We start from the raw sequence: 23,489 nt of genomic DNA on the forward strand, positions 1-23,489 counted from the left end.
CTAGTTGGGAGGGAATCTGGAAGGGAATCCTAGGAGGAATCGGGCAATCTCCTGGATATCATTCTTTCAAGAAAGAACATTTAATTCAGTTCGAATTATACATTACAGAAAATAACGGGATCCGCGTTTATAGTCGGTCCCTTTTTCGAAAAATGAGGTATTTTTATTCATGACCGGTAAAAAATACTATTTTAATTGTTTCACTTCATAACGGCTTGGCAACGTACTGTTTGGTCGATAAGAGGTGAGCACCATGGTTACCCTCACACATGAATTCGCTTCCCACATGAAAAAACGTAACTAATTTACAACGTTGTGAAATATCAACTCGTAAATTATATTTTAACGAGGAAACTATCGGGTGCTTCTAGTTGCAATTTCACCGATTTTCCCTCGGGCACGGCTAAAAAATAAAAAAAAATTTGACAGGAATTACATATTGTCCTATAAAGGATATCTATCCTTTGTAAAATGAATTGAATTGTTTGAGCTAATTTTGCAGCCTTCACTGGAAAAAAAACACATTGGATCTAGAGTCCAGACTCTTAAAAACATCGACAAGAAAAAATACTCTTGATTCAATCGGATTTTTGCTTAAATCAAGAATCAAGCATCTTAATTAGAGCGGATTTCCTTTTGATTTAAGCAAAAATCTGATTGAATCAAGAGTATTTTTTCTTGACAATGTTTTCAAGAGTCTGGACTTTAGATTCAATGTTTTTTTTTTTTTTTTTTTTTTTTTTTTTTTCCAGTGCTGGAATGGAGTTGCGTTCATTCGTCTAGGAACCGACATTATATAGTTGACCAAAGTGCGGAACAGGTATCTGTTTTGCGGGGTTTCAAAATGTCTGAACCTATTTTTTATTTTTTTCAAAGAGAAACAAGCTAACTTTATGATTAGAAATGTTTACAGAGTATTTTTCCATCACAGAAAAAAATGGAGGAAATTTTTAAGAAATTACGTTGACTAGATTTCCAAAGAAAAATAAAGTATGACACACAGTCTGCAAAGTATCAGATGGAGATACGTTGTTTCGCACTTTCATCATCGATATGGGAGGCTCAAATTTTATCATGGACTATTCCTATGGATAAATATTTTGAGACATATTTTGCTGATACTTTCGTTGAGCGCAGAGACGAATTATTTCGAAGCAATCGCACGACATAGTTTTGTATACAAATTATTTTCGGGAATAAACACGACTTCTTACGCGATGATGACGGAGTGACGGATCTCACCAAATTAGACCCAACTGGATTGGTGACTGTCCGACTGAAATATTCGCCGTTGTCATTTCAAAGGCTCTCGACGTTTAAACTGGAGGTTTTAAGAAAGGAAGGGAACATGACCCAAACAACATTTGCAAAACGCTTTTTTTCTCGCAAGTTTGGTAGACAAATTTGATTTTAGATTTTGACGGAAACTTGTTTGTAGCATCCAAAAGAACAGGTTTTTTTGGCCGAAAGAGAGAGTGAAATTGCTTAGTGAATGGCACAATTGGTGCTCTATACATACCATATTGAAATTTTAAACATTTATTTTCCCTCAAAAGTAGGTTTTTGGAGCTGTAAACTTCAAACTATCAAAGTCCCACTTTCAGTCGATATTTTTTAGCTGTTCTATTTTAAAATGTAGGCAGAAAACGTTTCCACTTTTCTGAGGTAAAAACATAAAGCAGTTAATCTCCTGCAAAAAATCATGAAAATATGAGAAATTTTAAATCGAGCAAAGGTGATCTTTTGCTGTAAGAGCAATAAAACATTCAGTGCCCTCCCAGTCCCAAAAAATCGCAATTATTCTGGTCCGGAACTTTTAAGGAATCTCTCCACTGACTATGGGCTCCATGCGACTTCACCGCTTATAGGAGGAACACAGCCCGACACCGAATGCTGAGAAGTGTTTGATGGTGTTATGCTTAAAATTAAAGATGAGATTGAAAACAATTTCAGTTTGAACAAAAGTACAACTTTTAATGAAAACAAACATTAATTACAGAGATTAAAATTACGTGTAACGTTATTTCATTTTAATCTGACGAAGAATATGTTTCAAGGCGTAAATCTAGGCCGTCATACCTTTTGTATGAAGTCCTTAAGTCTGAATATAAAATAAAAGCATTGATCAAATAACAGTCTTCTACAGAGTCTATTAGGAGGAAATGAATAAGGTGTATAACGGGTAATTTAAAAAATATTTGGCAAATTGGTATTTGTTTATTGCCTCCACGCTTAAATCTGCTCATAATTTTTCCAGCTGATTATTGGACGAATACAGCGACATATTTGCACAATTTAAAAAGAGAGAGTGGCAGCTCTTTGCAGAGAATATGTTCATTTTTTGTTACAATTGTGTGCAGCCATTCAATAGACCGTTTTCAATGACTTTCCTGTACTATCGGCAGGTAGTAGTCAATGGTAGAAACGATTGTTAATATACATATTCATAATATTTCAACTTTTAAAAAAAGACAACTTCCAAACAAACTAGAAAAATGGGTGAAATTAACGTTTAAAACCGTAATACAAAGGAAAATCCCTTTTTTGATTATTTTATAGTAAAATTTACATGAAGTGTAGTTTAAATAAGAAACGTTTACAAAATTTGCCGTAATTCTAAATATTGAAAATGTTAAAAAAAAACTCCCTGAAAAGTTTTAAAAATTTACAGGGGTTTTGTCCTAACAAATTCTTTTTAAGTCTTTTTAAGATTTTATTAGTAGAGGAAACTTTTACTTAAAGCAATAACAAAAAATAGTTTCCCATTCCGTCAATTATAACACTTTTTTAAGGACTTTCGAACAGTCATTGCTTCGAAGCGCCTCCAAAATTCCCTTTGAGCATGTTTAACTATACTTCAGGTTTCTTACTGCCGCAATCCTTAAAGCGACTTCCTGAAGTACGCTTCCTGAAGTATAACTTCCACTCGGAATTGCGCCACTTACCGGCCGGACGGCACTCTCAAAAGCGCAAATGTTTGAAGGCACAAACTCCTAAAGAGAGAAACGCATGACCCAAAAGCTCAATTACCTAAATATAAGAAAATATAGAAAGAAACAAAGATTTGATATATGTCAACGCCTTACCTGAGATTTCACGTTAAGAACTTAAGGCCATAAAAAAATGATGACAATGACGTCATGATAAAAATCAGTGATAGGTTACTTCATCGGCACAATAGCCAACGCTTCAGTCAAGTTGATGTTTATGAAAAACAAGTGAGTCACCCTCGGATAATATCGCATGCGATAAATAAGCTAATTTTTTTGTAACCCCTGGACGCAACTATTCGGGCTCTACGGATGTCCGTGTTGCATACGCACGTAATTGAAGGCGTTTTGATTCGCCTTCTGCACAGCAACTCAATCGCGGACAGTACTGCGAGGATCCAAAAGGACGGAGCGCCTTCAATTTTTCGTTTATTTCACGAAAACATTTCGTGGGCATGAAAAGTCACTCTTCAAAACATGCTCCACGCATCGCGATATCAAAACTGAGGCAGACAGGGTAGACAGAATTCTCGCATTACAGTTCGCCGCCGCCGTGTCACGCGTTAAAAGCTAAGTGCGCGGAGAATAAAAACGCCTTCACTCTCGTGTATATGCGACACGGGCATCCGTGGAGCCCGAATAGTTGTAGCCAGGCGTTACGATATTGATCGGTATTCGTCGCATACAGTACTATCCTAGGCCGATTTATTTTGCGCTTTTGGGGCTTGCACTTTCAGACACTTACACATTTGGGATTATACCTAAAAGCTGGGGGGGGGGGGGGGCTTATTTCACTAACTCTCACTTCCTCACAGGAATTAGAGGCACACATAGCTCCGTCAAGAGAGAAAATCTCAGCTACACTGAGATGAAACTTTGATTTTAATTTACAGCGATCCGTCGGACGACAAAGGAGAGTGATTCCTATAAAGGCCAGGGGCTCGTCTGGTCCTCTCTTTGCCCTCCTGAAAAAATAAAAAGAGAACCCGTGATAAAGAGGACGAAATGTGTAAGTAGTCAATGGAGAAAAAAATTAAAAAATACAATAAAAATTAAAATTCAGACGGTACGTCCGGGGAAAGCTTTTGGGAAGTAATTTAGCCTATTTATGAGGTAATCAATTTTTACCTACTTTTCATCACTCTTTGGCTGAGAGGAATCCCATGCGAACTGTTCATTAGTTGTTTTTCAGACGAATCTCATTTCAACAATTCAATTTTTACACTCGTAAATTTTATCCTTACAGGGAAACTATCTAACTAAAATATTACAGATACTTATTCTGATTACGCGCAAACATCAGCAAAATTCTGGACGGAAATTGCAGGAGCACTTTTATTTTTTTTTTAATTGACTTATTTGGGGCATTTTCGCAAACCTAGGATAGATTCACGTTCTTTCTCTGGAGAATTAACTTTGAGTCGAACTAGATTTTGAAATAAGGAACCATCATTCCTTGTTTATTTTTCTGTTCATTTCTCCTCTTATACATGCTGGTGATTTCGTGAATGGATGAGTCCTAAATGGTGGATCCGCAAAATGATGTGCAAGCGTCGTTCAGAGATTGATAATTTATAAAAAAAAAAAAAAACATGGTCATGAATTTCTACTTACTCTGTGATGGATAGACGGTGGTATTCGGGAATACATACTGCTGTCACCTCTTTCTCGGGACTGTGTGCGAAATTCTGATGTAAGACAAGGCTCTGAGCAACTATTTGACTTACTTTTTTGTTGATTCTCTACTCGTATGCTCGTTGCTGACCCTCCATAATCATCTAATCAAAGCATAAGAATTTACAAAGACAATTTTATAACTATATAGAAGAGAAGCAAATGTAAAAATGAATGATAAATGTTTTTTTTTTTTTTTAATTCAAAATTAACACCCTTCTTTCGAGGGACGAAAAACTTTGCTTTCCCGAATCTTGGATAGGACCTTGAGTGGGGGAAAAAATTGAAGGATTCAGGAGTAGACACTAGGATTTGATTTACCTATGTTTTACCTATTCGAGGAGATTTACCAACTCTCAAATATTCATACGGCGTTCTTCCTAAGCACGGCAGTCTACCCTCTAATGCATAAATTATCTGTCAATGACCAAATACGCTCCTAATAAAATACAAAAAGTGCGGAGATTTTGCAAGATCACGATTGAAGTACGTTTCTTTTTCTTTTCTTTTCTCATCGTAACTATTTAAGTTATGAAGTCGGATTCGACGGGAGTATTATGAAGAAACGTTGAGCTAAATTTTCGTGAGGTTAATTGTTTTTGAGTACCTCTTTCGATGATTCGAGGTCTTGAATAATAAGTGCTGCCCTCCTCGCTCGAATCCTGGTTCCTCCCGTACGTCTCGCGTGTTACGATCGTGTTTTTCTCGCCTAGATTAATGATTAATCAACAGTCACACATTAGTAATACTCATAATCACAATATAACAGTGGCGTGGCGTGAATTGCGATATATCGATTGTGGTGCCATTTGAACCTATGGAAAAAGATCGATTATCAGGGTGTTCGCAGCGAACACCTTAGTAATCGATTCTTATTACCATAGCTTCAAATGGCGAGATATCGATGATTGATTATTCACGCCACGCCACTGCAATATAATGGGTCAGCTGCGCTGGTCACAGAATTGCGTTTTGATGCTTGATTCTACATTAGTAGATTAGCTAAAAATATTAAGATCCGTCCAAACCGCAACTTTCTACGCTCAATATTAACCGAGATATCGCCCTTTGAAAAGTCGGGTTTTTGACGTCATCCACCGCGGTGGTGACACCCTTGGTTTCTTCTACCTTGGTTTTATCAGTCGGGGAGACACACATTAGCACTGGTTACTCCACGCGAAACGCGGATGAAAGCAAGGTGGAAGAAACCAAGGGTGTCACTACCGCGGTGGATGAAGTCAAAAAATCCAACTTTTCAAAGGGCCATGTCTCGATTAATATCGAACGTAGAAAGTTGCGGTTTGGACTGATCTTAATATTTTTAGATAATCTGCTAGAATCAAGCATCAAAACACAATTCTGTGACCAGCGCAACTGACTCATTCCGTAATTCCGTTCCTTCGAGTCGAAATCCAATACTAATTTACTTGGATTAAATTGCACGCCAATCGTCACTTTGACGGTCTCAGTAATATGAAAGTATGGCAACCTCAATCTTGACGCTCAGCTCAAGCTGTACACACTTTGAACAGCACAGTGTGGGAAAGAAACTACGAAACGGCTAAAGCCGTTTTAGCGCGCAATTTGACTCGTGTATGGTTTTGTTTTTCTTGTGACCAGCTATTCAAAGTTCCCGAAACCAATGGACAATAGAAACGTTAATACTATCTTTGCTAGAAGTTGATTTCATTAGTTTTCGTTGCGCGAATCGTGTTCTACGAGAAATTTTGGTGAAGAATCATGTATCAGAGTGATTAAAATCGTACCTTGTTTAATAGTCCATTCAATTTCAAAAAGCGAACGTAGAGATCTTTTCTACCTTTTCTCGGAAAAAAATATTTTATCGGGAGAAACAAGACAACGTTGGAACGTTCATACGGCGTCGAAACACATCATGGGCCTGGAGCCAACAAGCCCAATTGTTGGATGCCGCGAATATCCTAACGCGAGTTCGAATAATCGCGCCAAACACGGTGCGGTCGGCGTCTAACTCATATCAGCGCCTGCAAGACTTCATGAATACCTCACGCATTCCGCCAAACAGTGCGGTCGGCGTTAGCACCTACAAGACTGCATGAATACTTCTCGCATTGCACCAAACGCAACACTTGAGTTATTCGTTGAAACTATTCGACTACGAGTAAAGTGAGACAAACCCCTCTGGAAGAGAAGTTTGGAAGAGGGGCAGGGGAGGGTTGCCCACCACTTATGTTAAGGAACACTGTGCATCGTAAGTATGCACTATTTTATTGCTCTGTGAAGAGCTAAGTTTATAACTGTAAAAAATGGTCTCTCTGTGACAAATATTGTCTTCGAAACATTTTGTATTGACTGCTGGCTTTTTTAAACAATCAGAAATAGCAGCAACAATTTTTAACCGTCGGAACCAAGTTATCCAGATTCATGCAATTGGAATCATTGAAATTAAGCTATCCAGACTCATTAAAAATCGAAATTGGAGACTTACCGGAGATCGCATTCTCCGCATTTGATTCACAGCCATATATCCTCCTTGTCGGTGACGTTGAGGACGATCTGGAAAAACAGAATTAACGGTTGAATTAGATGATGTACAGGTAGGTGATACATCTTCCTTTTGCCGTGCTGGGGAAAAACGCCGTATGAACATTCGAGAGTTGCCGAATTTCCCTCGATGAAATGTTCATTTTTTGGGAAAGCTATGGATATTTGCCACTGAAATTTTCAGGAGCTTTAGGTGAAATTGCAAACAAAATTATTTGAATAATTGGAAGAAAAATATTTACAAATTTTTCCGAAAATTTGTTATTTACTAAAGGAAATTTGGCGGCGCTTGGAGGCTCATACGGCAATTTTCCTTAGCGCGGCAGTATTAATGACTGATTAATTAGTTTATTGATAAGAACTACTTATAACCTGATGTAAAAATGTCATGTTCGCATTCTATGTCAACTCCTGAGACTTCCCTGAATTATAATGTAAATCTCGAGAGGTTTCTCTAAGAGAAGGAGCCGGTCAAAGAACTACCATAAATATAGCCCAAAAGGTCATGCAGATGGGTGCAGAGGTCATGATGAGCTTACTTGTTGGTCTCTGAGCTGATTCGTCGCCGTCGCCATTTCTGGTAGTGAGGATCTTTCTCGCTCTGCTTGATGTAGCGGACGCCCGGTCTGTTGACACCCCATTTGGGTCGCTCGTTCAGAGGCTGGACACGTGGTCGACCCTGGCTCCTGTACCGCAAGGGAAGTCGACACTGTCTGTGATACGGATCCCTGCCAACGCCAAGACATTTCTATCAAACTCCACATTAGTTGGACTCCATTTTGAAATCGGGAACTACAATATCTGGCTCCGTTCAGTAACAACGTACGTATCATTTGTTTTCCCATCACAGACGTGTCTTTGTGGATGAGCTAGAAATCCTAGTTCCTAATTACAAAACGAGGGGCTCGGAGGACAAGGCTCATAAGTGCAATTTTTGAAAAAATTGACATATTAATGATTAGAAGTAAAACTAGTCTTGACACATATTCTGTGAAAAATTCGCCCCCAAATTCCAATTTTTAAGCATCAAAAATTCAGTTGGGACCTTTTTTCCGCCATGAGGGTCGATGTAATTTAGAGACTTCAAATATGTATTTCTCGAAATAGGAAAAACTGCACTAATGCGCCTTGTTCACCACCCCTCAAGTCCATTTGACACACAGCGCAGTGTGAGCTTAATAGGTACACTGTAAAAATGAAGATGTTAATGGACAAGGTACGAAATTAAGCACTCTTTTTATATCTTTCCACATCGAGTAAGGTTAGGGTTAGATGAAATTTCACTCAAAACACGATGCAGTTGCCGTCCTAAGGAAAAACGCCGTACGAACATTCGAGAATTGCCATTTTCTTTGTTAAAATTTCCATATTTGAGAAAAGTTATGAACAATTGCCCTTGAATTTTTCAGAAACTGAAGATGAACTTGAGAACCAAATATCTAAAATAAAATTGAGGATAGATATTCATAAATTTACCAGGAAGTTCATATTTTATCAAAGGAAATTTGGCAACACCTGAAGATTCATACGGTATTTTTCCTTTACACGGCAGTACGCTGCCGTGCTAAGGAAGAACGCCGTATGAACCTTCAGGCGTTGCCAAATTTCCTTGGATAAAACACGAATTTACTGGTAAACTTGTAAATATTTTCCTTCTAATTTTTCAGATAATTTTGTTCGCAATTTCACCTGAAGTTCCTAAAAATTTCAAGGAAAAATATTCATAATTTTCTTCATAAATAAACATTTTATCGAAGGAAATTTGGCAACTCTCGAATGTTCATACGGCGTTTTTCCTTAGCACGGCAGTACAGTTCGGGCCATTTCTTAGTGGTTTTTTTCCCTCAACTTTATTATCAGTGACAGAAATGTTTATCTGAGTATATTACCGTTCGGAATCAGTCTGCGTGGCGCGATCGACCATCTGTCGAGGTTTCTGCTCCGGAGAAGGGATCCCCTGGGCCCTGCTGGGCGAGAGGGAGACGCTGACCTGGGAGTCCCTGGAGGTCTTGACGGTGATGGACAGGGAGGCGGCCGTACTCCCGAGACTGCACGCCGACTCCGCACCGGACTCGTACTCGGCCACCCTCTCGCTCTCCTCCAGGACCCTTCCGCTGTCCCCCGGGACCCTCTGGCTTTCCCGCGGCCCCTCGCTCCAGTGGAGATCCGGGTCCAGGTCGGGGTCCGGTTCCAGGACCCGGGGACTCCGGGGAGGCGGTTGCGGGTGGCTCCGCTTCGGCTTCGTTCTCCTCGTCTTGGTCGGTCCTGGCATCGCCGCCGCTGTCGGGGTGTCGCAGTGGAATGGCTTGATCTTCAGCCGGGTCTTCGCCTCCTTCGCCAGCCGCTCCGCTTGCCGCAAGGCCTCCTGCATCACCTCCGCCTTCCGCATTTCTTGCTCCTGTAAACGCCGTTAGAATGAAGAACAACTTAATCACACTGAAAAAAAATATTGGTGTATTTACTAAGAAAAGGGTAAAATTACCAAGAATTCAGGGTTCTATTTGATCCCAGTTTTTTCTTGGTAAAATTACCACGTCGATAATTTTACCGAGAAATCTCGGTAAAATTATCGACTTTCTCGGTAATTTTACTGGACCCCGGTAAAAACGCCAATATTTTTTGTCGACTGTGGTAGAATTACCAAGATAAAATGGCAAAGTTACCGGGAATTTATTACCAATAAAAGTGGTATTCTTACTTGAAAAAAATAGTAAAAATACCGGTTTTTAGGTAAGCTTACCAGTCTGTCTTGGTAAAATTATCAATAATTGGTAAAAAAAGTGAGATGGTAAAGGTACCAACGGACCTTGGTAAAAACACCAAGAATTTTTTTTCAGTGCAGCCAAAAACACATGACAAAATAACAACTTAATTTGGGAGAAGGCTGCAAGAAGGGAACAAATCAAAAGAAAAACCCGGAACGTTTCGAAATAATTTCAATTTCATTATCAACCGGAAACAAAAATTAAATAATAATGAATCGTCAATAATTCAGTGTTATTGCGAGACTGAGACTCTGCCGTCAGAATCTAAACCCAACAGAGGATATAGGAGGAGGTATTTTCCTGAGACCCCGCACTGCTACCCTCCGTATCCGGTTGTCACAGATTTTGGACATTGAATTTCCCTGACATTTCCCTGATTTCCCGAACACATCCTGGTAAAATTCCCTGACAATTGAAGATATGCGGCATGGTTAAAAATAAATAATTTGAGATAGTTCTCCGGCAAAATGTGTTTTTTGATACGTCAAACCCATTCTAGAAAGCAAATAAAGGTGGATTAACAATTTTTTCCTGACACTATGGTCATTTTCCCTGACACTATCGTCATTTTTCCTGACGTTTCCAGGTTTTTCCTGGCTTTTAAAAATTTTCCAGCATTTCCCGTTATTTCCTGGTTGTGACAACCCTGCCGATATGGTGCAAAAGTTAGCCAGAGTTGGTGATTTTTTCACGAGCGATAATTTCAGAGCCAACTGAAATTCTCATTTCAGAGGGAAAAGTTCACCCAAGAACGATGTTCTCAAATTTAGAATTCATTCATTCCAAAAATTACTTTCGATAGTCAAAACGTAGATCCGCTTGATGATGAAGCTGTCGAAAATATCCCGTAAAAATATTACACAGGTTCCTATGGGAACCCATTGAAAATCTAAAATAGGTTTTCATGGGAAATCAAGAACTTAAGTCCCTCCAGGAGGCCTAAGGATTCCCTTAGGTTCCTTAGGCTACCTCTGGGTTCCTGGTGGTCTCTTTATTCACTCTATAGGAACCTAAAGGTCCACTTTCCCATCCTTTGGATTCCGATGAATCCCCATAAAATCCTTTTTAGGAACCCACTGAAATCTTCGACTCAGCAGACTCAGGGAAAATTCATAGCAGAACTCTCCGATAAGTTACTTACAACTAGAGAACTACGTTGCACAATATTAGCAGCATTGGAAGTTTCATACGCCCTTTTACCAAGAAATGCCTTAATTATCTGTACCATGGTTAATATTGTGCGATACAGATATGCCTTAAGCGCACATGAATTTTCGTGCTAATATAGTGGGAAAAAGAGAACCCTATGTTCGCTTGCTTGAAATTTACCTGTTTGAATCTTCTTTTAAATTCTTCTGCCTCCATCCGTTTCCTCTCGATTTCCTGTTGTTTTCGAATGCGAATTTCTTCTTCCATCTCCTCTCGAAGCTTTCGTTCTTTTTCCTCTCGCTTTTTTTGCTCCTTCTCGGTGAGCTGAAAATAATCGAATTATGATAATTTATCTCTTACCTACAAGGAATTCTACAGCAATCGAGGATGTAGGCTAGTCCGCTGACTGCTAACATTTAGAGATACCTTGCTACCCTACTGGCCCCTGCTCCTACCCTCTGCTGGCATTACGAAGTATTCCGGTATTCATCAGGAGATGAAACCACGATGAAACGGTTATTTAAATCTGATACGAGAAAAAGTCTCCTATTAACAGATGAATATGCAACCCCACGACAAGAGAGTGAGATGAAATAATTATCGCCCGATGAGGGATCGCAACGGAATTCAGCTGGAAGGAAAAATGCCGTATAAGCCTTTAGACGTTGCCAGATTTCCTTCAATCAAAATCAATTTGTTGGAAAATTTTTGAATAATTTTCTTCCACTTTCTCAAAGAATTTTTTTCGCAATTCGATCTAGTTACACAAATACACACCTGCTCTTTGATTGCGTTTTGATGTTCCAACGCTCTCTGTCGCCTTCTCTCCCTCTCAATTAATTCCTCAGCGGTCAAAGGTACGTTCTGCCCCCGAATAAAGGACCTGAAATCAAAGGTGAATAAATGGTAACAACTGTTGCTGGTCGAAAATTTGAAGGCGCACCGAATTGGAGCTTTATCCAATGTGAGTTTTAATCGCCTACCTTCCCACGATCAGCAGGGTAAATTAGAGAGGAATAACCACTGCTCTTTTACTTCGCGCTCGGTAAAGATTTATCGACAAATAGCAGGATTCTTTGGCCTCTGATTAAAGTGAGGGGGGGGGGGGGGGGGCAAAATGGAAGAACATAACCAAGATGTGAATTGTAGTTCTCGTCGCTTGTTTTTGCGGTTATTGCATCAACGTTGCGACCTGACTTCAAATTTGCGACATTAAATTGAAGATTATTTTATTTCAGCATACACAATTTAAATGCTTCAATTTTGTAATTTGGTGTTGTGTGCTGGTCAGTTAATTTTCTTTGTTTGATCATTCAATTATTTTTTTTTATCAATTGCTCATTCAATCGCGATTTTTTTTATTTTTTAGGTTTTTACGACGATTATGGCCTCAAGCCACATCTTTTAATCTTGGACTCTTTAAGCTCCTTTAAATTTCTCCATTATTTGACATAGTAATGAAAAATAAAAGTAAAAGGAAATTACCTGGTGCTACCATCTTGAGAACATATGGTATCAGTGCTGCCCCTAAATTCAACATGTTTAGCCGGCATCCCATCTGCTCTCCCTCTGAGAGAATCGCAACTGTAGTAAATAGAGTTGATAAAAACAGTCTGATCAATTATTTAAGTACTTGAAATCAAATTTCATTAAATGAGATAATTGTGTCAACAGCAAGAAAAAATTTACGATCATTCATCATTTCATAAGCCCCCTTTTTCATCTCACATTCCTCCTCTCCTGTTTTCCCTTTTCTCCCTTTCGCCCCTACTATCTCCTCTGTTTTTGCTTACTTTTCTCATCATCTTTCTTTCTTATTCTTGTTTCTTGTCTTCTCACTTCATTAATTATTTGGTACTCCATTTTGTCAACTGCACCGATGGCACCATGGACACCACCATGGGTTTCTGAAAACTTATGGTTTACTTCAAGGCTCCATGTTTATAATCTCAATAACTAGGTACCTACCAATAATAATTTAAATACTAAAGCTGAAAAAAACAGCCCCAGTGTCAGAAGTATCAGTTTAGCTAACCCAATCAAATCAACGAATCAACCCATGCGCTTCTCAACCCCTTTCTAATTTATCGGAAAATACACTGAAAAAAACACTCCGGCCGTGGAAGCCGTACTTACGGGCTGTATAGAGATACCGTCCGTGTTCCGGGCTCAGAGGCCGGAACACGGACGGTATCTCTATATAGCCCGTAAGTACGGCTTCCACGGCCGGAGTGTTTTTTTCAGTGTAAACATGTATTGCAATCACTATTGAGGAGCTTAGAAGTTTTCGAACTTCGAAAACCTTTTTTTAAATTTTTGTTGCGGGCATCATATCTTCCGTGCAACTTTAAAGAGGAAGTGTGTTAAAATGAATATATCACTTGGGACTTTATTTGCTTGTCTTGCTCGAGGAAAATACTCCTTGAAATCAGGTAGCGAGGTTACTTGTGATGAATTCAGCTACGTTCGATCCCAGTCTGTGTGTTTTTGTCATGCTAGACAGACTAGAATGCATTCTCAAATCGATTGTGTGCTCTACTGTATCGGTAGGTAGCGCCATTGTAAGAAAACCATAAAAGTTTAAGTAGCAACACCCCTCCCTCAGCTTAACAGGCATTCTTGGGAAAGGACGCCACACTCTCAAGAACACTGCTTCAATTCAGGAAACAATAAATGAATGAGTACTAGTACTTAGTGCCTACGTCATTGAAAAGAAAGAACTCAAGGTAGTTGAAGATAGGAGAGACGTATTCGAAGGCTTCGTTTTTAACTTTTCTACACGGAGAAAAAAAACTCGTGCGTGGGACCCGAAGTTTAGGTCATATGGATCTCTGAAGTTTTCAGATTGAGCATCTGAACACTTAAGGTCTAGCTGCCGAGGTTCGGATCACACATCTGAAACTTCAGTTCTTACATCTGAAGTACTTCGGTTCTCACATCCGAAGTACTTCGGTTCTCACATCCGAAGTACTTCGGTTCTCACATCTGAAGTACTTCCGGTGTAAGAACTGTAGTTTCAGATGTGTGATCCGATCCCCGGCAGCTAGACCTGAAGTGTTCAGATGCTCAATCTGAAAATTTCAGAGATCCATATGACCTAAACCTCGGGTCCCACGCACGAGTTTTTTTTCTCCGTGTACCGAATTAAAGCACTGCGAATTCACGACTCGCGCCATCGCGCCTTCAATTTCGCAGATGCAACATAAACATCCATCAAGCACGAATAATTGTATCTACGCGCCGTCATCAACGCACGGTGAGGTACCTCTTGCTTTTAAAAGCGGAGAGCAGCTAGGTTGAGTTTGCTCAAAATATGCTATGATGTGTCGTCTTTAACGATCATTTCGAAAAAAGAAAGTTAAGAAATCTCTCAATCGCCTCAAAGGGAGCACGTTTAAAAATTGGTATTTTGGTAAGAGTAAGACTTGTGTCGCGTTAGTTAATCTTTTTTTGACAACTACTCCTTGAAATCCCAAGCGCATATGGCGCATGGCGCATATGGCGGATGAGAGGGGGGGGGGGAGCGAGAAAGCACTAGTATACCAAAAAGGTGAAAAAAAATAAAAATTTATTCCTTAGCCTCAAAAACATAGAAATAACGTGAATCATACTTGGATTGCATTTTGCAAAAAGGAACCACTACCATTGCAATGATGCTAAGATTGTGCAACTTCATCATTTGCAATAAAATTGCGGAAATTGTGAAAAGCTATGAAATTTAGATGGTAATTTTTGTCTTAAATTTACAGTTTTTAGCGAGTAGAATAGAAACTATTAAGGGATAATCGGGTTTTTCCTCCAAGACAAAAGAAGCTGCACAATCTTAGCAACATTGCAATGCTAGTGGTTCCTTTTTGCAAAATGCAATCCACTTCAAAAACCATCCAAATCAATGCGTATTTAAATATACTGGCCAATTAGACCTAACTCGGGACTTTGCGCATAAAAAAAGTCTTGGGAATCTAAGAGGTAAGTTCGGATCTTAATCAAGTGCCTGCTTGTGGGTACACTCGGCTTACCTCATCTGGTCCAGTTTCTTTTCTAGCCAATAAGGGACCTCGGAGCCGTCGCCCGTCAGTTGCGGGAATTTAATGTCAACCATGCAATTTTGGCTGATCCTCATCCTCTCACCCCAAGAGGACCGCGCACTGACCTCACTCTGGCCTTCGTTAAGGCTCTTTACCGATGACCTCCTGTAAGCCAAACAAATACAAGCTTCTTTTATATAATTCACTAAAAAACGGGTTGCGTCGGAGAGACAAGACGAGCAGGTCAAACCAATTCTGGTAAAAATTGGCGATAGGAGCTGCGTTTCAAAATACCATAGGAGTTCTTATAGCCGACTGAAGAAGGCGATAGAAAATCATATAACTGGCTGTAGAAAGTGGAAAAAATCATACGGCCGGGCTACACGAAGCTATACAAAATTATACAGCCGGGCTATAGTTCCTATCGCCGGGCTTTACACTTTATCGCCTGGCTGTTGCTTTTTCGCCATCGGCTATAAAAAGCTATAAGAAATCGTGTAGAAATTTGTGTGCTTTGTAAATCCTTAAGTTTGTACGGAATCACCTTAATATTTACAAAACGCACATTATATTTTCCTTTACCACATTTTTTTTTTCCCATCAATTAAAATGAGAATAATCCATACAGGGTGTGCAAACATTTCAAAGTCATGAGTTGAAAAACGCTGACTTCACGAGATTAAATACTAGAGCCTAACACAAAGCGGAGCGGCGGCGCACTGGCACCTACAAACCTAACAGGGATACTTCACGCATTGCGCAATGCGTGAAGTATCCCTGTTAGGTATGTAGGCGCCAATGCGCGGTTTGCGCTGGCTGCCCGCCCGCCGCGCCGCGCCGCAGCGTACCACGGCGCTTGAAGCAACTATTTCACACCTGAAGTATTGCACAGTATCATAAAAAATTGAAGGCGCTCCAACATATTAAGAATGGCAGGCATCGTTCAAAAGTACGGAGCTTCCCTCGCAAAATAAATCAAGATACTGCGGCCCAAAAGGAGAGCGGTAGTCCATGCAAAAACTCACTAAGTCCTCGCATCCGTAATTAGTAACGTTTAACATACACTTTATCGCAAGGCTGTTGCTTAATCGCCATCGGCTATAAAAGGCTATAAGAAACTGTGTTGCCGGCTATAGAAGCTATTGGAAATCTTACAGCCGGCTGTAGGTCTATGGTATTTTGGAACACAGATTCTACTGCCAATTTTTACCAGGGAAACTTTTCTTCTGTCAATTTAGGGCCGCAACATACCCCGGCCTGTGTCTCAATCCTAAACCGGCAGGCGTGTTTCTTCGCCGCAAACTACTTTCATCTAGAGTATGCCTATATAGACAGAGTATAGCCATGCCTATCTTTTTAGTGGAGGAAAGTTGGGAAGCTTTTTGATTAGTCTGCGAGTTTTAGGCTGGCATGATGCCCTTACGACCGTGAATAAATAAACGCTCCTGTTGGTCGATGGGCTTGAATACTTTATGCCAACCCTTTCACGAGAAATTACTCCAGACATGACGTTTCCAACCCTCTCTCTCTCTCTCCCTCTCTATATCAACCCAATTTATAATATTTTTCGAATAATCATGTTAGTACCTAAAATTAGTCCTAAATTGTTTTCTTTTTTCAGATGATTAAATGCTTTAACAGATTTAATAATTATTTCATTAATGCCATCCACAGAGAATTCAACGATTGGGTGGATTCATCATCTCGTTTCTTTCCTTACGGCTGTAAGCGCACCGCATCAACTTTGAACCTCCCTTGATTTTTCTTCTGTGCGAGGAGGACGCTTTGGAAACTTCATAGAATAATATTGATTTTTTTTCCCTCAAAAAAATAAAATGAGAGTGGAGCTTTTAAAAACAGCAAACGAGATAGGTAAAAGGTCTAGTAGTTTCACCGTGGGCATGCCTTTACCTTCGGGTGCTTACCTTTGAAGGCTGTTCGATCTCGGCAATCGATTCAAATCCGTCGATTCTTGATTTGCCTCGTTTCCGCCGGTATCGCTATTGTAGCCAGATGTTTCCTCTCCATTGTCTTCCCCGTTACCGTCCTGGTCTCCAATTGAATTCACATCCTAATGGAGGAAGGAAGGCATATCACAAAATTGCGGCTGTATAATTAAAGCACTGCAAGTTGAACACATCCAAAATCATTACAATAAACTCGTGAGTGCAAAATTAGCACTTTCTGTTCGCATTAAAGTAAATCAATTCAAACTTCTCAAGCACAACAAAAAAAAAAAAAAAAAAAAAACCAACAGAGGTAAAACTGGCCATTGAAATTCTTTACTTCTGTAATCTTATTCCTTTTCCTTCGTCCGAATGAAAATCATCTGATGAAATGAGTAGCTTGGAGCACAAGACGCATAGGAGCAGTTTTTGAAAAAAAATGATATATTATATGTAGATTTTAAGTGAAACAGTCTTAATGCATATCCTGAGAAAAATTCGCTCCCTAACTCCAGTTTTTAAGCATCAAAAAGTCAGTTTGAAATTTATTTCTGTCATACCTAAGGAGCCTTGTAATTTTGAAACTTCAAACACGTATTTCTCGAAACAGCAAAAACTGCACTTATGCGCCTTGTCCTCCAATGCCCCTCAAACATCAATGGAGCCAGATGAAGGCTTGCCAAGCGATTGAGATGTATTCCGTCGTCTGTAATAAGTATATTATTGATTATTAATTACCACCCAAGCAGTTCTCTTTAAAATCATCAATTCGCTGACCAACGTCGGAGAAGATGCAATTCTTTTCTTTAGTAAGGCCTCAATTAATATTCAACTGTACCTCCTGAAATAAATGTTTATATTTGCTTCAAATTTTGGATAAACTCGGATTATTGATGATGAGAAAGAAAAATAGATGATGAAAATGATTGAATGATCAATTTTATTAGGCAAACCTTTCGCGCAGCAGCCTTTGATGGGATGGGTGGGAGACTTGGACTACGTTTTTTGGGAAGGCTATGTTGCTCTTGTTTTGAATCAGAGGGAGAGTCAGGTATACAGTGCTCAGCTCCAAAATCCCTTTGATACAAGTCCGTCGAAGAAAAGAACTGGTTTTTGCTGTCCAGAGGTAGAAAAAAAAACCGAAAATTAACTGAGGAGGAGATTTAGGAGACAATCATGGGCTAGAATGAGCAATTTGATCAAGCGATGAGGCATTCAAGAATTTGCAATCACATTTACTGAAATCCAAGTTTTTATTTATACATAAAAAAAAAATGAAAATACCACCTGAAATTTTTTCTTTTGATCAAACTTAGCTATACATTCAACTGTGCTTATACTTGAAAATTAGCGGTGATGCATGTGAATATATTTTAACGATTGCCTCGTAATTTAATAATTCTTAACTTTGGTGCTTTACCCGAGCATACATATGAATGGCTTTGAGTATTTGCAAGAACCATGAAATTGACGAATACACCGTCGAAAATAAAAAGAAGAAACCAAAGGTAACGAAAATGACCAGCCGCTCTTTGTATACTACTTCATTTCACTAGAGGTTTCCATTAAAGCTGTTTCTTCGCCTTGATGTCTGAATAACTGAACTTGAAAATTAATTAGAATGAACTGAACACATACGTTATGACTAGGGAACAGAATGGGGAAAACATTTGTGGAGCTTTGCCAAGGAATTAACTGATCGTCCAAAATCCTACCTCAGTGACGTTTGCGCTGCGTACTGAGATCCCCATAAACCATAGAAATTTGCTAGTTCTTCTGGAACAAAATCACAAAGATAGATAATATTTACCGGAGGACAACCTGGCTTCATTTTTATTTTTAGTGATTAAGATAAACCGACGATTCGATTTACCAAATAGTGTCTGTCTACTTCAAAGGACTAAATCCGAGTGAAAGGCTACAGAAGAAGCTGCTGGTTTAACAAAAAACAGAGTGCCTTGGATATCTTAACTTCATTTTGAACCGACTAAATGAGATAGTCAATTCAATGTAGCATTTTTCTGAAAGAACCAATATAAGGAAGGGTTCTTAACGGAATCATGCTGCAATAGGCCACCACAAAAACATAACACAATTTTACCGGCATTGCCTGGCCGCTAAGGCCACCAATCCACCATCTTGACAAAAAGCGGGCTAGGGGGCCGAAATACGCCGCCTCCGACGACTGATTTTCGCTTACATCTCAACAACAATCATTCCTAAGGGAAAGTGTCATGTACCTTTCATGAAAAACACAAAATTTCAAATGAGAAACACTTTAAATTTATTATTTAAGACTCCCAGTTTAGAAGATATCACGATAGCTCTTTGCGGCTAGAAAAGTCGAATTTTGCTTGAAATCGCGCTTTTCCCACGAAATCTGCAATTAGCTTAAAACCGGCCAGTTTACGAGGAAAAAAATGCTTCTTGCTGAAATGAAAGAGCATATAACATTTCCAATAGAACAGAACCTATTATTTTCCTAAGGGGTCCTGCTGCAAGACTGTAGGAATGCTTCACGCATTGCGCCTAACACGGTGCGGTCGCTAGTCGGCGCGGAAAGCATATTAGCGCCTACAAGAGTGCATGAATACTTCTCGCATTGCGCCTGACGTCGGTCGGCGCGAAAAGCAAAGTAGTTGAATAAATAATGTATTTGATGTTAAAACAAAATGCGTTTTCCACCCGAAATATTTCGAAAATATGCTGTCATGCAGTTCCGATGTCACAACTGTCACAGGTGTTTTTATTCGTCAAAACGGCCGCTAGGGGCTAAGAAAATCGCTACAAAACGTTCCATTCCGTTGAGTGAAGTGTTCACATCAACATATGATCGTACAGCAGTCACTGCCGGAATTTAGAATATTCTGGAAGGATTTAAAACGCAAAACTCCAATAAACCTTTAGGCGTGTCAGGACGGTCGCGCTTTTTATGACTGAAGCGTGATAATCTGAAAAATATTTGTGCTTACTTTTATAGTCCCAAGTCCCTACTACCGATTACATTTTTGCCCTAATTGAGAGATATGAAAAGAAATGTACCCATTGGTTTTTCTTTGACAGGATGTTGCGAAAATGTATCAATGGCCTGCTTCAAGTTGGATACATGTGAATTCTTTCTTTTATTTAGTTTATTCACAGGTCTTTCCCCCTTTTTTAAATAACTTTTTTATGCATCGGTGTTTCTTCTCTGATAATTTTTTTTTTCTTTCTAAGAATGATGTAAACATTGCTTCAGATAAAACAAAATAACAAGTACAAGTAAGTAAACAATGTAAAGTCAACGAGGGATTTTGACGAATTTCAGAGGAAAGGTACCAACTTGTTGTTCCTTTCCTTCAGAACGGCTTACCTGCCGTTTATGGGTACTGTAGGTATACAAACAAGCTCTTTCATGAACGTGCCCATGTTGTACCATAGGCACGGTACCTCTCTGCTAAATCCCTTTCCTCACTCGCTTCTTGAAAAATGGGGCCGTTCTGGTATTGCCTGAGGCATTTTGGCCGACTTTTTGAACCCCTTCCTCCCGTGTAAAAGCATCTATAGCATCCCTCCTTTTGAATTACGGTCAATCCTTTTGCGGCCTTACAAGTGACAATCCCTTCACCAATTTTTCAGAATATAATCGGGAAAGTTGGAAAAATAGCTGAAAAAAGGTAGTTTTATTTCGACGCATTATTTTCTTCTTGATAGGAGGCTTTACATACTGACGTGCTAAGGCAGAACGCCATCAGACGTTGCCAAGTTTCCTCCGATAAAAACCGAATTCACTGGGAAAATTGCGTATATTATTTTCCAAAATTTTCAGTAAATTTTGTATGCAATTTAATTTAAAATATGTGAAAATTTCAATAAAAAATATCCATGAACGTTGTCAAAAATACATGCTTTATCAAGAGAAATTTGACAATACTATTGAATGTTCATACGGCGGCGTTCTTCATTGGTATGGCAGCATAGGAGTGGGCTCGGCCCCTTCCCCCTCCCCTCAAAAGGAAAACTCGAAGCCCCCTTCTCCTAAGTAGCTTGCGTAGGTAATACTTGAACGACCCGTTCGCCAAAAAGATTGTTCCTTTTCCCCTAAAACGCATTTTGAACCAATGTATCTTCCCCTCATTTACAAGAGTTGCTACTGCCGAGGGATAAGTAACTGGTACCTGGATGACGTACCTCGTTCCCGAGCCCACTGGAGCTTTTTCTGTTCGACCAGGGACTGAGACCTCGTCATGGACACCACCGACATTTCACCCGATGTCACTCACGCTCCACTCGTAACGACGCTCGACCGCAAACTCCTCGTCCAGGGTCAAAAAACCCGCCGGTCGATCCATCAACACCGGCTCGTGTATCCATGGAGACGCGTCCACAACACTTCGGCCCCCTCGTCCACGGCCGTTAGATTCAGAGTTTCTATCAACTATTATAGACCGTATTCGATAACGGCTCGATGTATCGTTTGGTTCAAAACAATAGAACATAACCTCGAACCAAGCTGTGAGGATTTAAGTTGGAAAAGCTGAAAATGAGAACTTTTCTGACAATTTCACTTTGCATTTGCATTAGGTACTCAAAAGAATAAAACATCTGTTACAAAAGACCCGTTCCCTCCGATTTCTAAATTGACTTTTGAGGCTATGTTTATGTTTTGAACCAATCGATATCGATACAATCTCACCTGTTTGATGTATCGAATACGATCTATTAGATGTTCAACTTTACGCCGTGCTACAAGTTGGTAGGCAATAAGATGCACCTCTGTTCACCTACTCCTTGGCCAACTACCTACGATGTGCATACTGCATAGGTGACACAAGCTTGCGAGGATACCGGCGAATGCCCTACGGACGTTACCGGGGGGTCAGGATGTCGTTGTGTAAACATTTTGGTTTGTTTTTTTTTTCTATTTTGGTATTGCTCTCTGTCTTTGATGTAAAAAAAAAAAAAAAAAAAAAAAAAAAAAAAAGCTTGTGGGGAACCCCCTTCGTTAACTCCGAGGTACCTGAACGCTGTATTATCGGTAGCTAAAAACGGTACCTACCCTGTATCGTGATTCACCACGTTCCAATTTCGTTTATAATATTACATTGGGTCAGAAGGGGTGTTCCAGGGTAAATCACCCTTGTCCTAATAGTTCGGAGCTTCTTGCGCCGAGAAACGAGTATCTTGACCGTTTTTAAGAATTCACTTTCTTGTTCGGCAGTTGTGAGCTCCAATGAACTCGTGGAACATTAGAACGGAAAATCGAACTCAGCTGGTCATTTCCGAGGGTACCTATTGGCTTCGTTCAGCCCGATCGGAGAACTGTCGATTTTGACCCCGAAGTTTTAGTCCATGTCGATTTTCTTCGATTCGGGCACGGGATAAAAGATTTCAAGATTAGCGTCGAATCCTACGTAAGTAGCGTAGAATTGGTTGCGCGTGGTCCCTAAGCATGGCGAGACGTCCTGAGCCGAGAAACGGTCAAAAACACTTGATTTTGACCGTTTCGAGCATGCTCGAATATCCGCGGTTACCCGCGATGGTGAAAACCTGTCGACTTGTGGAGCGTTTCGGACCAGAGACTAGGACTCCTAGACTCATTTTCCAGGGGGCTGGCTTCATTTGAGCCCGACCAGAGAACTTCTAAATATGACCCCAAAATTTTAGTCCATGTCGATTCTTCTCGGTTAAGGATGGCAGGGCCGGATTTTCCTACTTGCCGGCCCCTTCTCATTCGTTTTGAAACATCAATAAAAACCATCAAGTAAACGTGCGAGCGGGGGAGGGGTGCATAGGACGCGTTTACTCGTGTTGAACACATTTTTTGGGAAAGCCCTGTCAACACTACTAGCAAAAGGTCATGGAACTTTTCGCGACAGTCAAGTTTCGTAAACCTATCTCTAATGAACAAGGCCTTCCATTAATAAGAAATGAACGAAACAATCATGAAAGAACAAACACAAAATTTGATTTAATGATTTTAACTTCCGCCGCCGTGCCGCGCCGACCGCACCGTGTTTGGCGCAATGCGTGAGGTATTCACGCAGTCTTGTAGGCGCTATGCGTTTCACGTTGACCGCACTGTGTTTGGCGCAATGCGTGAAGTATTCATGCATTCTTGTAGGCACTATCCGTTTCATGCTGCCACAATAACCGCACTGTGTTTGATGCAATGCGTGAAGTATTCGTGCAGTCTTGTAGGCGCTAATATGTGTTACATGTCGATTGCCGCGCCGAGGGCTTCTCCTTTTCATCTGAAGTCCTCGTCATCATTTATCCCTAAGTCGCGCCGTTTCAGGCCAAATTGTGTCTTTGGTTTCTCTCTGAACTCGACTAATTAAAGGTCTGTGCTGTCTCTTATATCACTGAAAGACGACAAAATTAGAAATTACTATACTCTCAGGAAATGTGAGATTTTGTAGCCTTTTCTCGTTT

The 23,489-nt window shown here is 40.0% G+C and overlaps 1 protein-coding gene across 1 annotated transcript; it reads right to left on the reverse strand.

The window, feature by feature from the left end:
* Window positions 1–1,959: 1,959 nt before the first annotated feature.
* On the reverse strand, window positions 1,960–21,976 carry LOC109038814 (uncharacterized). The gene is made up of 14 exons (XM_019054013.2): window positions 21,246–21,976; window positions 18,791–18,851; window positions 18,029–18,191; window positions 17,055–17,200; window positions 15,121–15,294; window positions 12,587–12,685; window positions 11,879–11,984; window positions 11,282–11,425; window positions 9,077–9,585; window positions 7,727–7,915; window positions 7,132–7,199; window positions 5,272–5,373; window positions 4,605–4,768; window positions 1,960–3,955 (listed from the first exon to the last, which is right to left on the reverse strand). Exons 1-14 carry the CDS (start codon window positions 21,316–21,318, stop codon window positions 3,878–3,880), a joined length of 2,076 nt encoding a protein of 691 aa, XP_018909558.2. The 5' UTR covers window positions 21,319–21,976; the 3' UTR covers window positions 1,960–3,877.
* Window positions 21,977–23,489: the final 1,513 nt, after the last annotated feature.

Source organism: Bemisia tabaci, chromosome 1 (assembly GCF_918797505.1).
Source record: "Bemisia tabaci chromosome 1, PGI_BMITA_v3".
NCBI lineage: Eukaryota > Metazoa > Arthropoda > Insecta > Hemiptera > Aleyrodidae > Bemisia > Bemisia tabaci.

Excerpts from the sequence above, each read along its gene's own strand:
- LOC109038814 (XM_019054013.2), bottom strand. The coding sequence starts at position 21,318 with ATGTCGGTGGTGTCCATGACGAGGTCTCAGTCCCTGGTCGAACAGAAA. Across the intron at positions 15,295-17,054 it reads AGATCGAACAGCCTTCAAAG|GAGGTCATCGGTAAAGAGCC; the intron begins GTAAGCACCCGA and ends TTTGGCTTACAG. Across the intron at positions 3,956-4,604 it reads CACCGTCTATCCATCACAGA|GAGGGCAAAGAGAGGACCAG; the intron begins GTAAGTAGAAAT and ends TTATTTTTTCAG.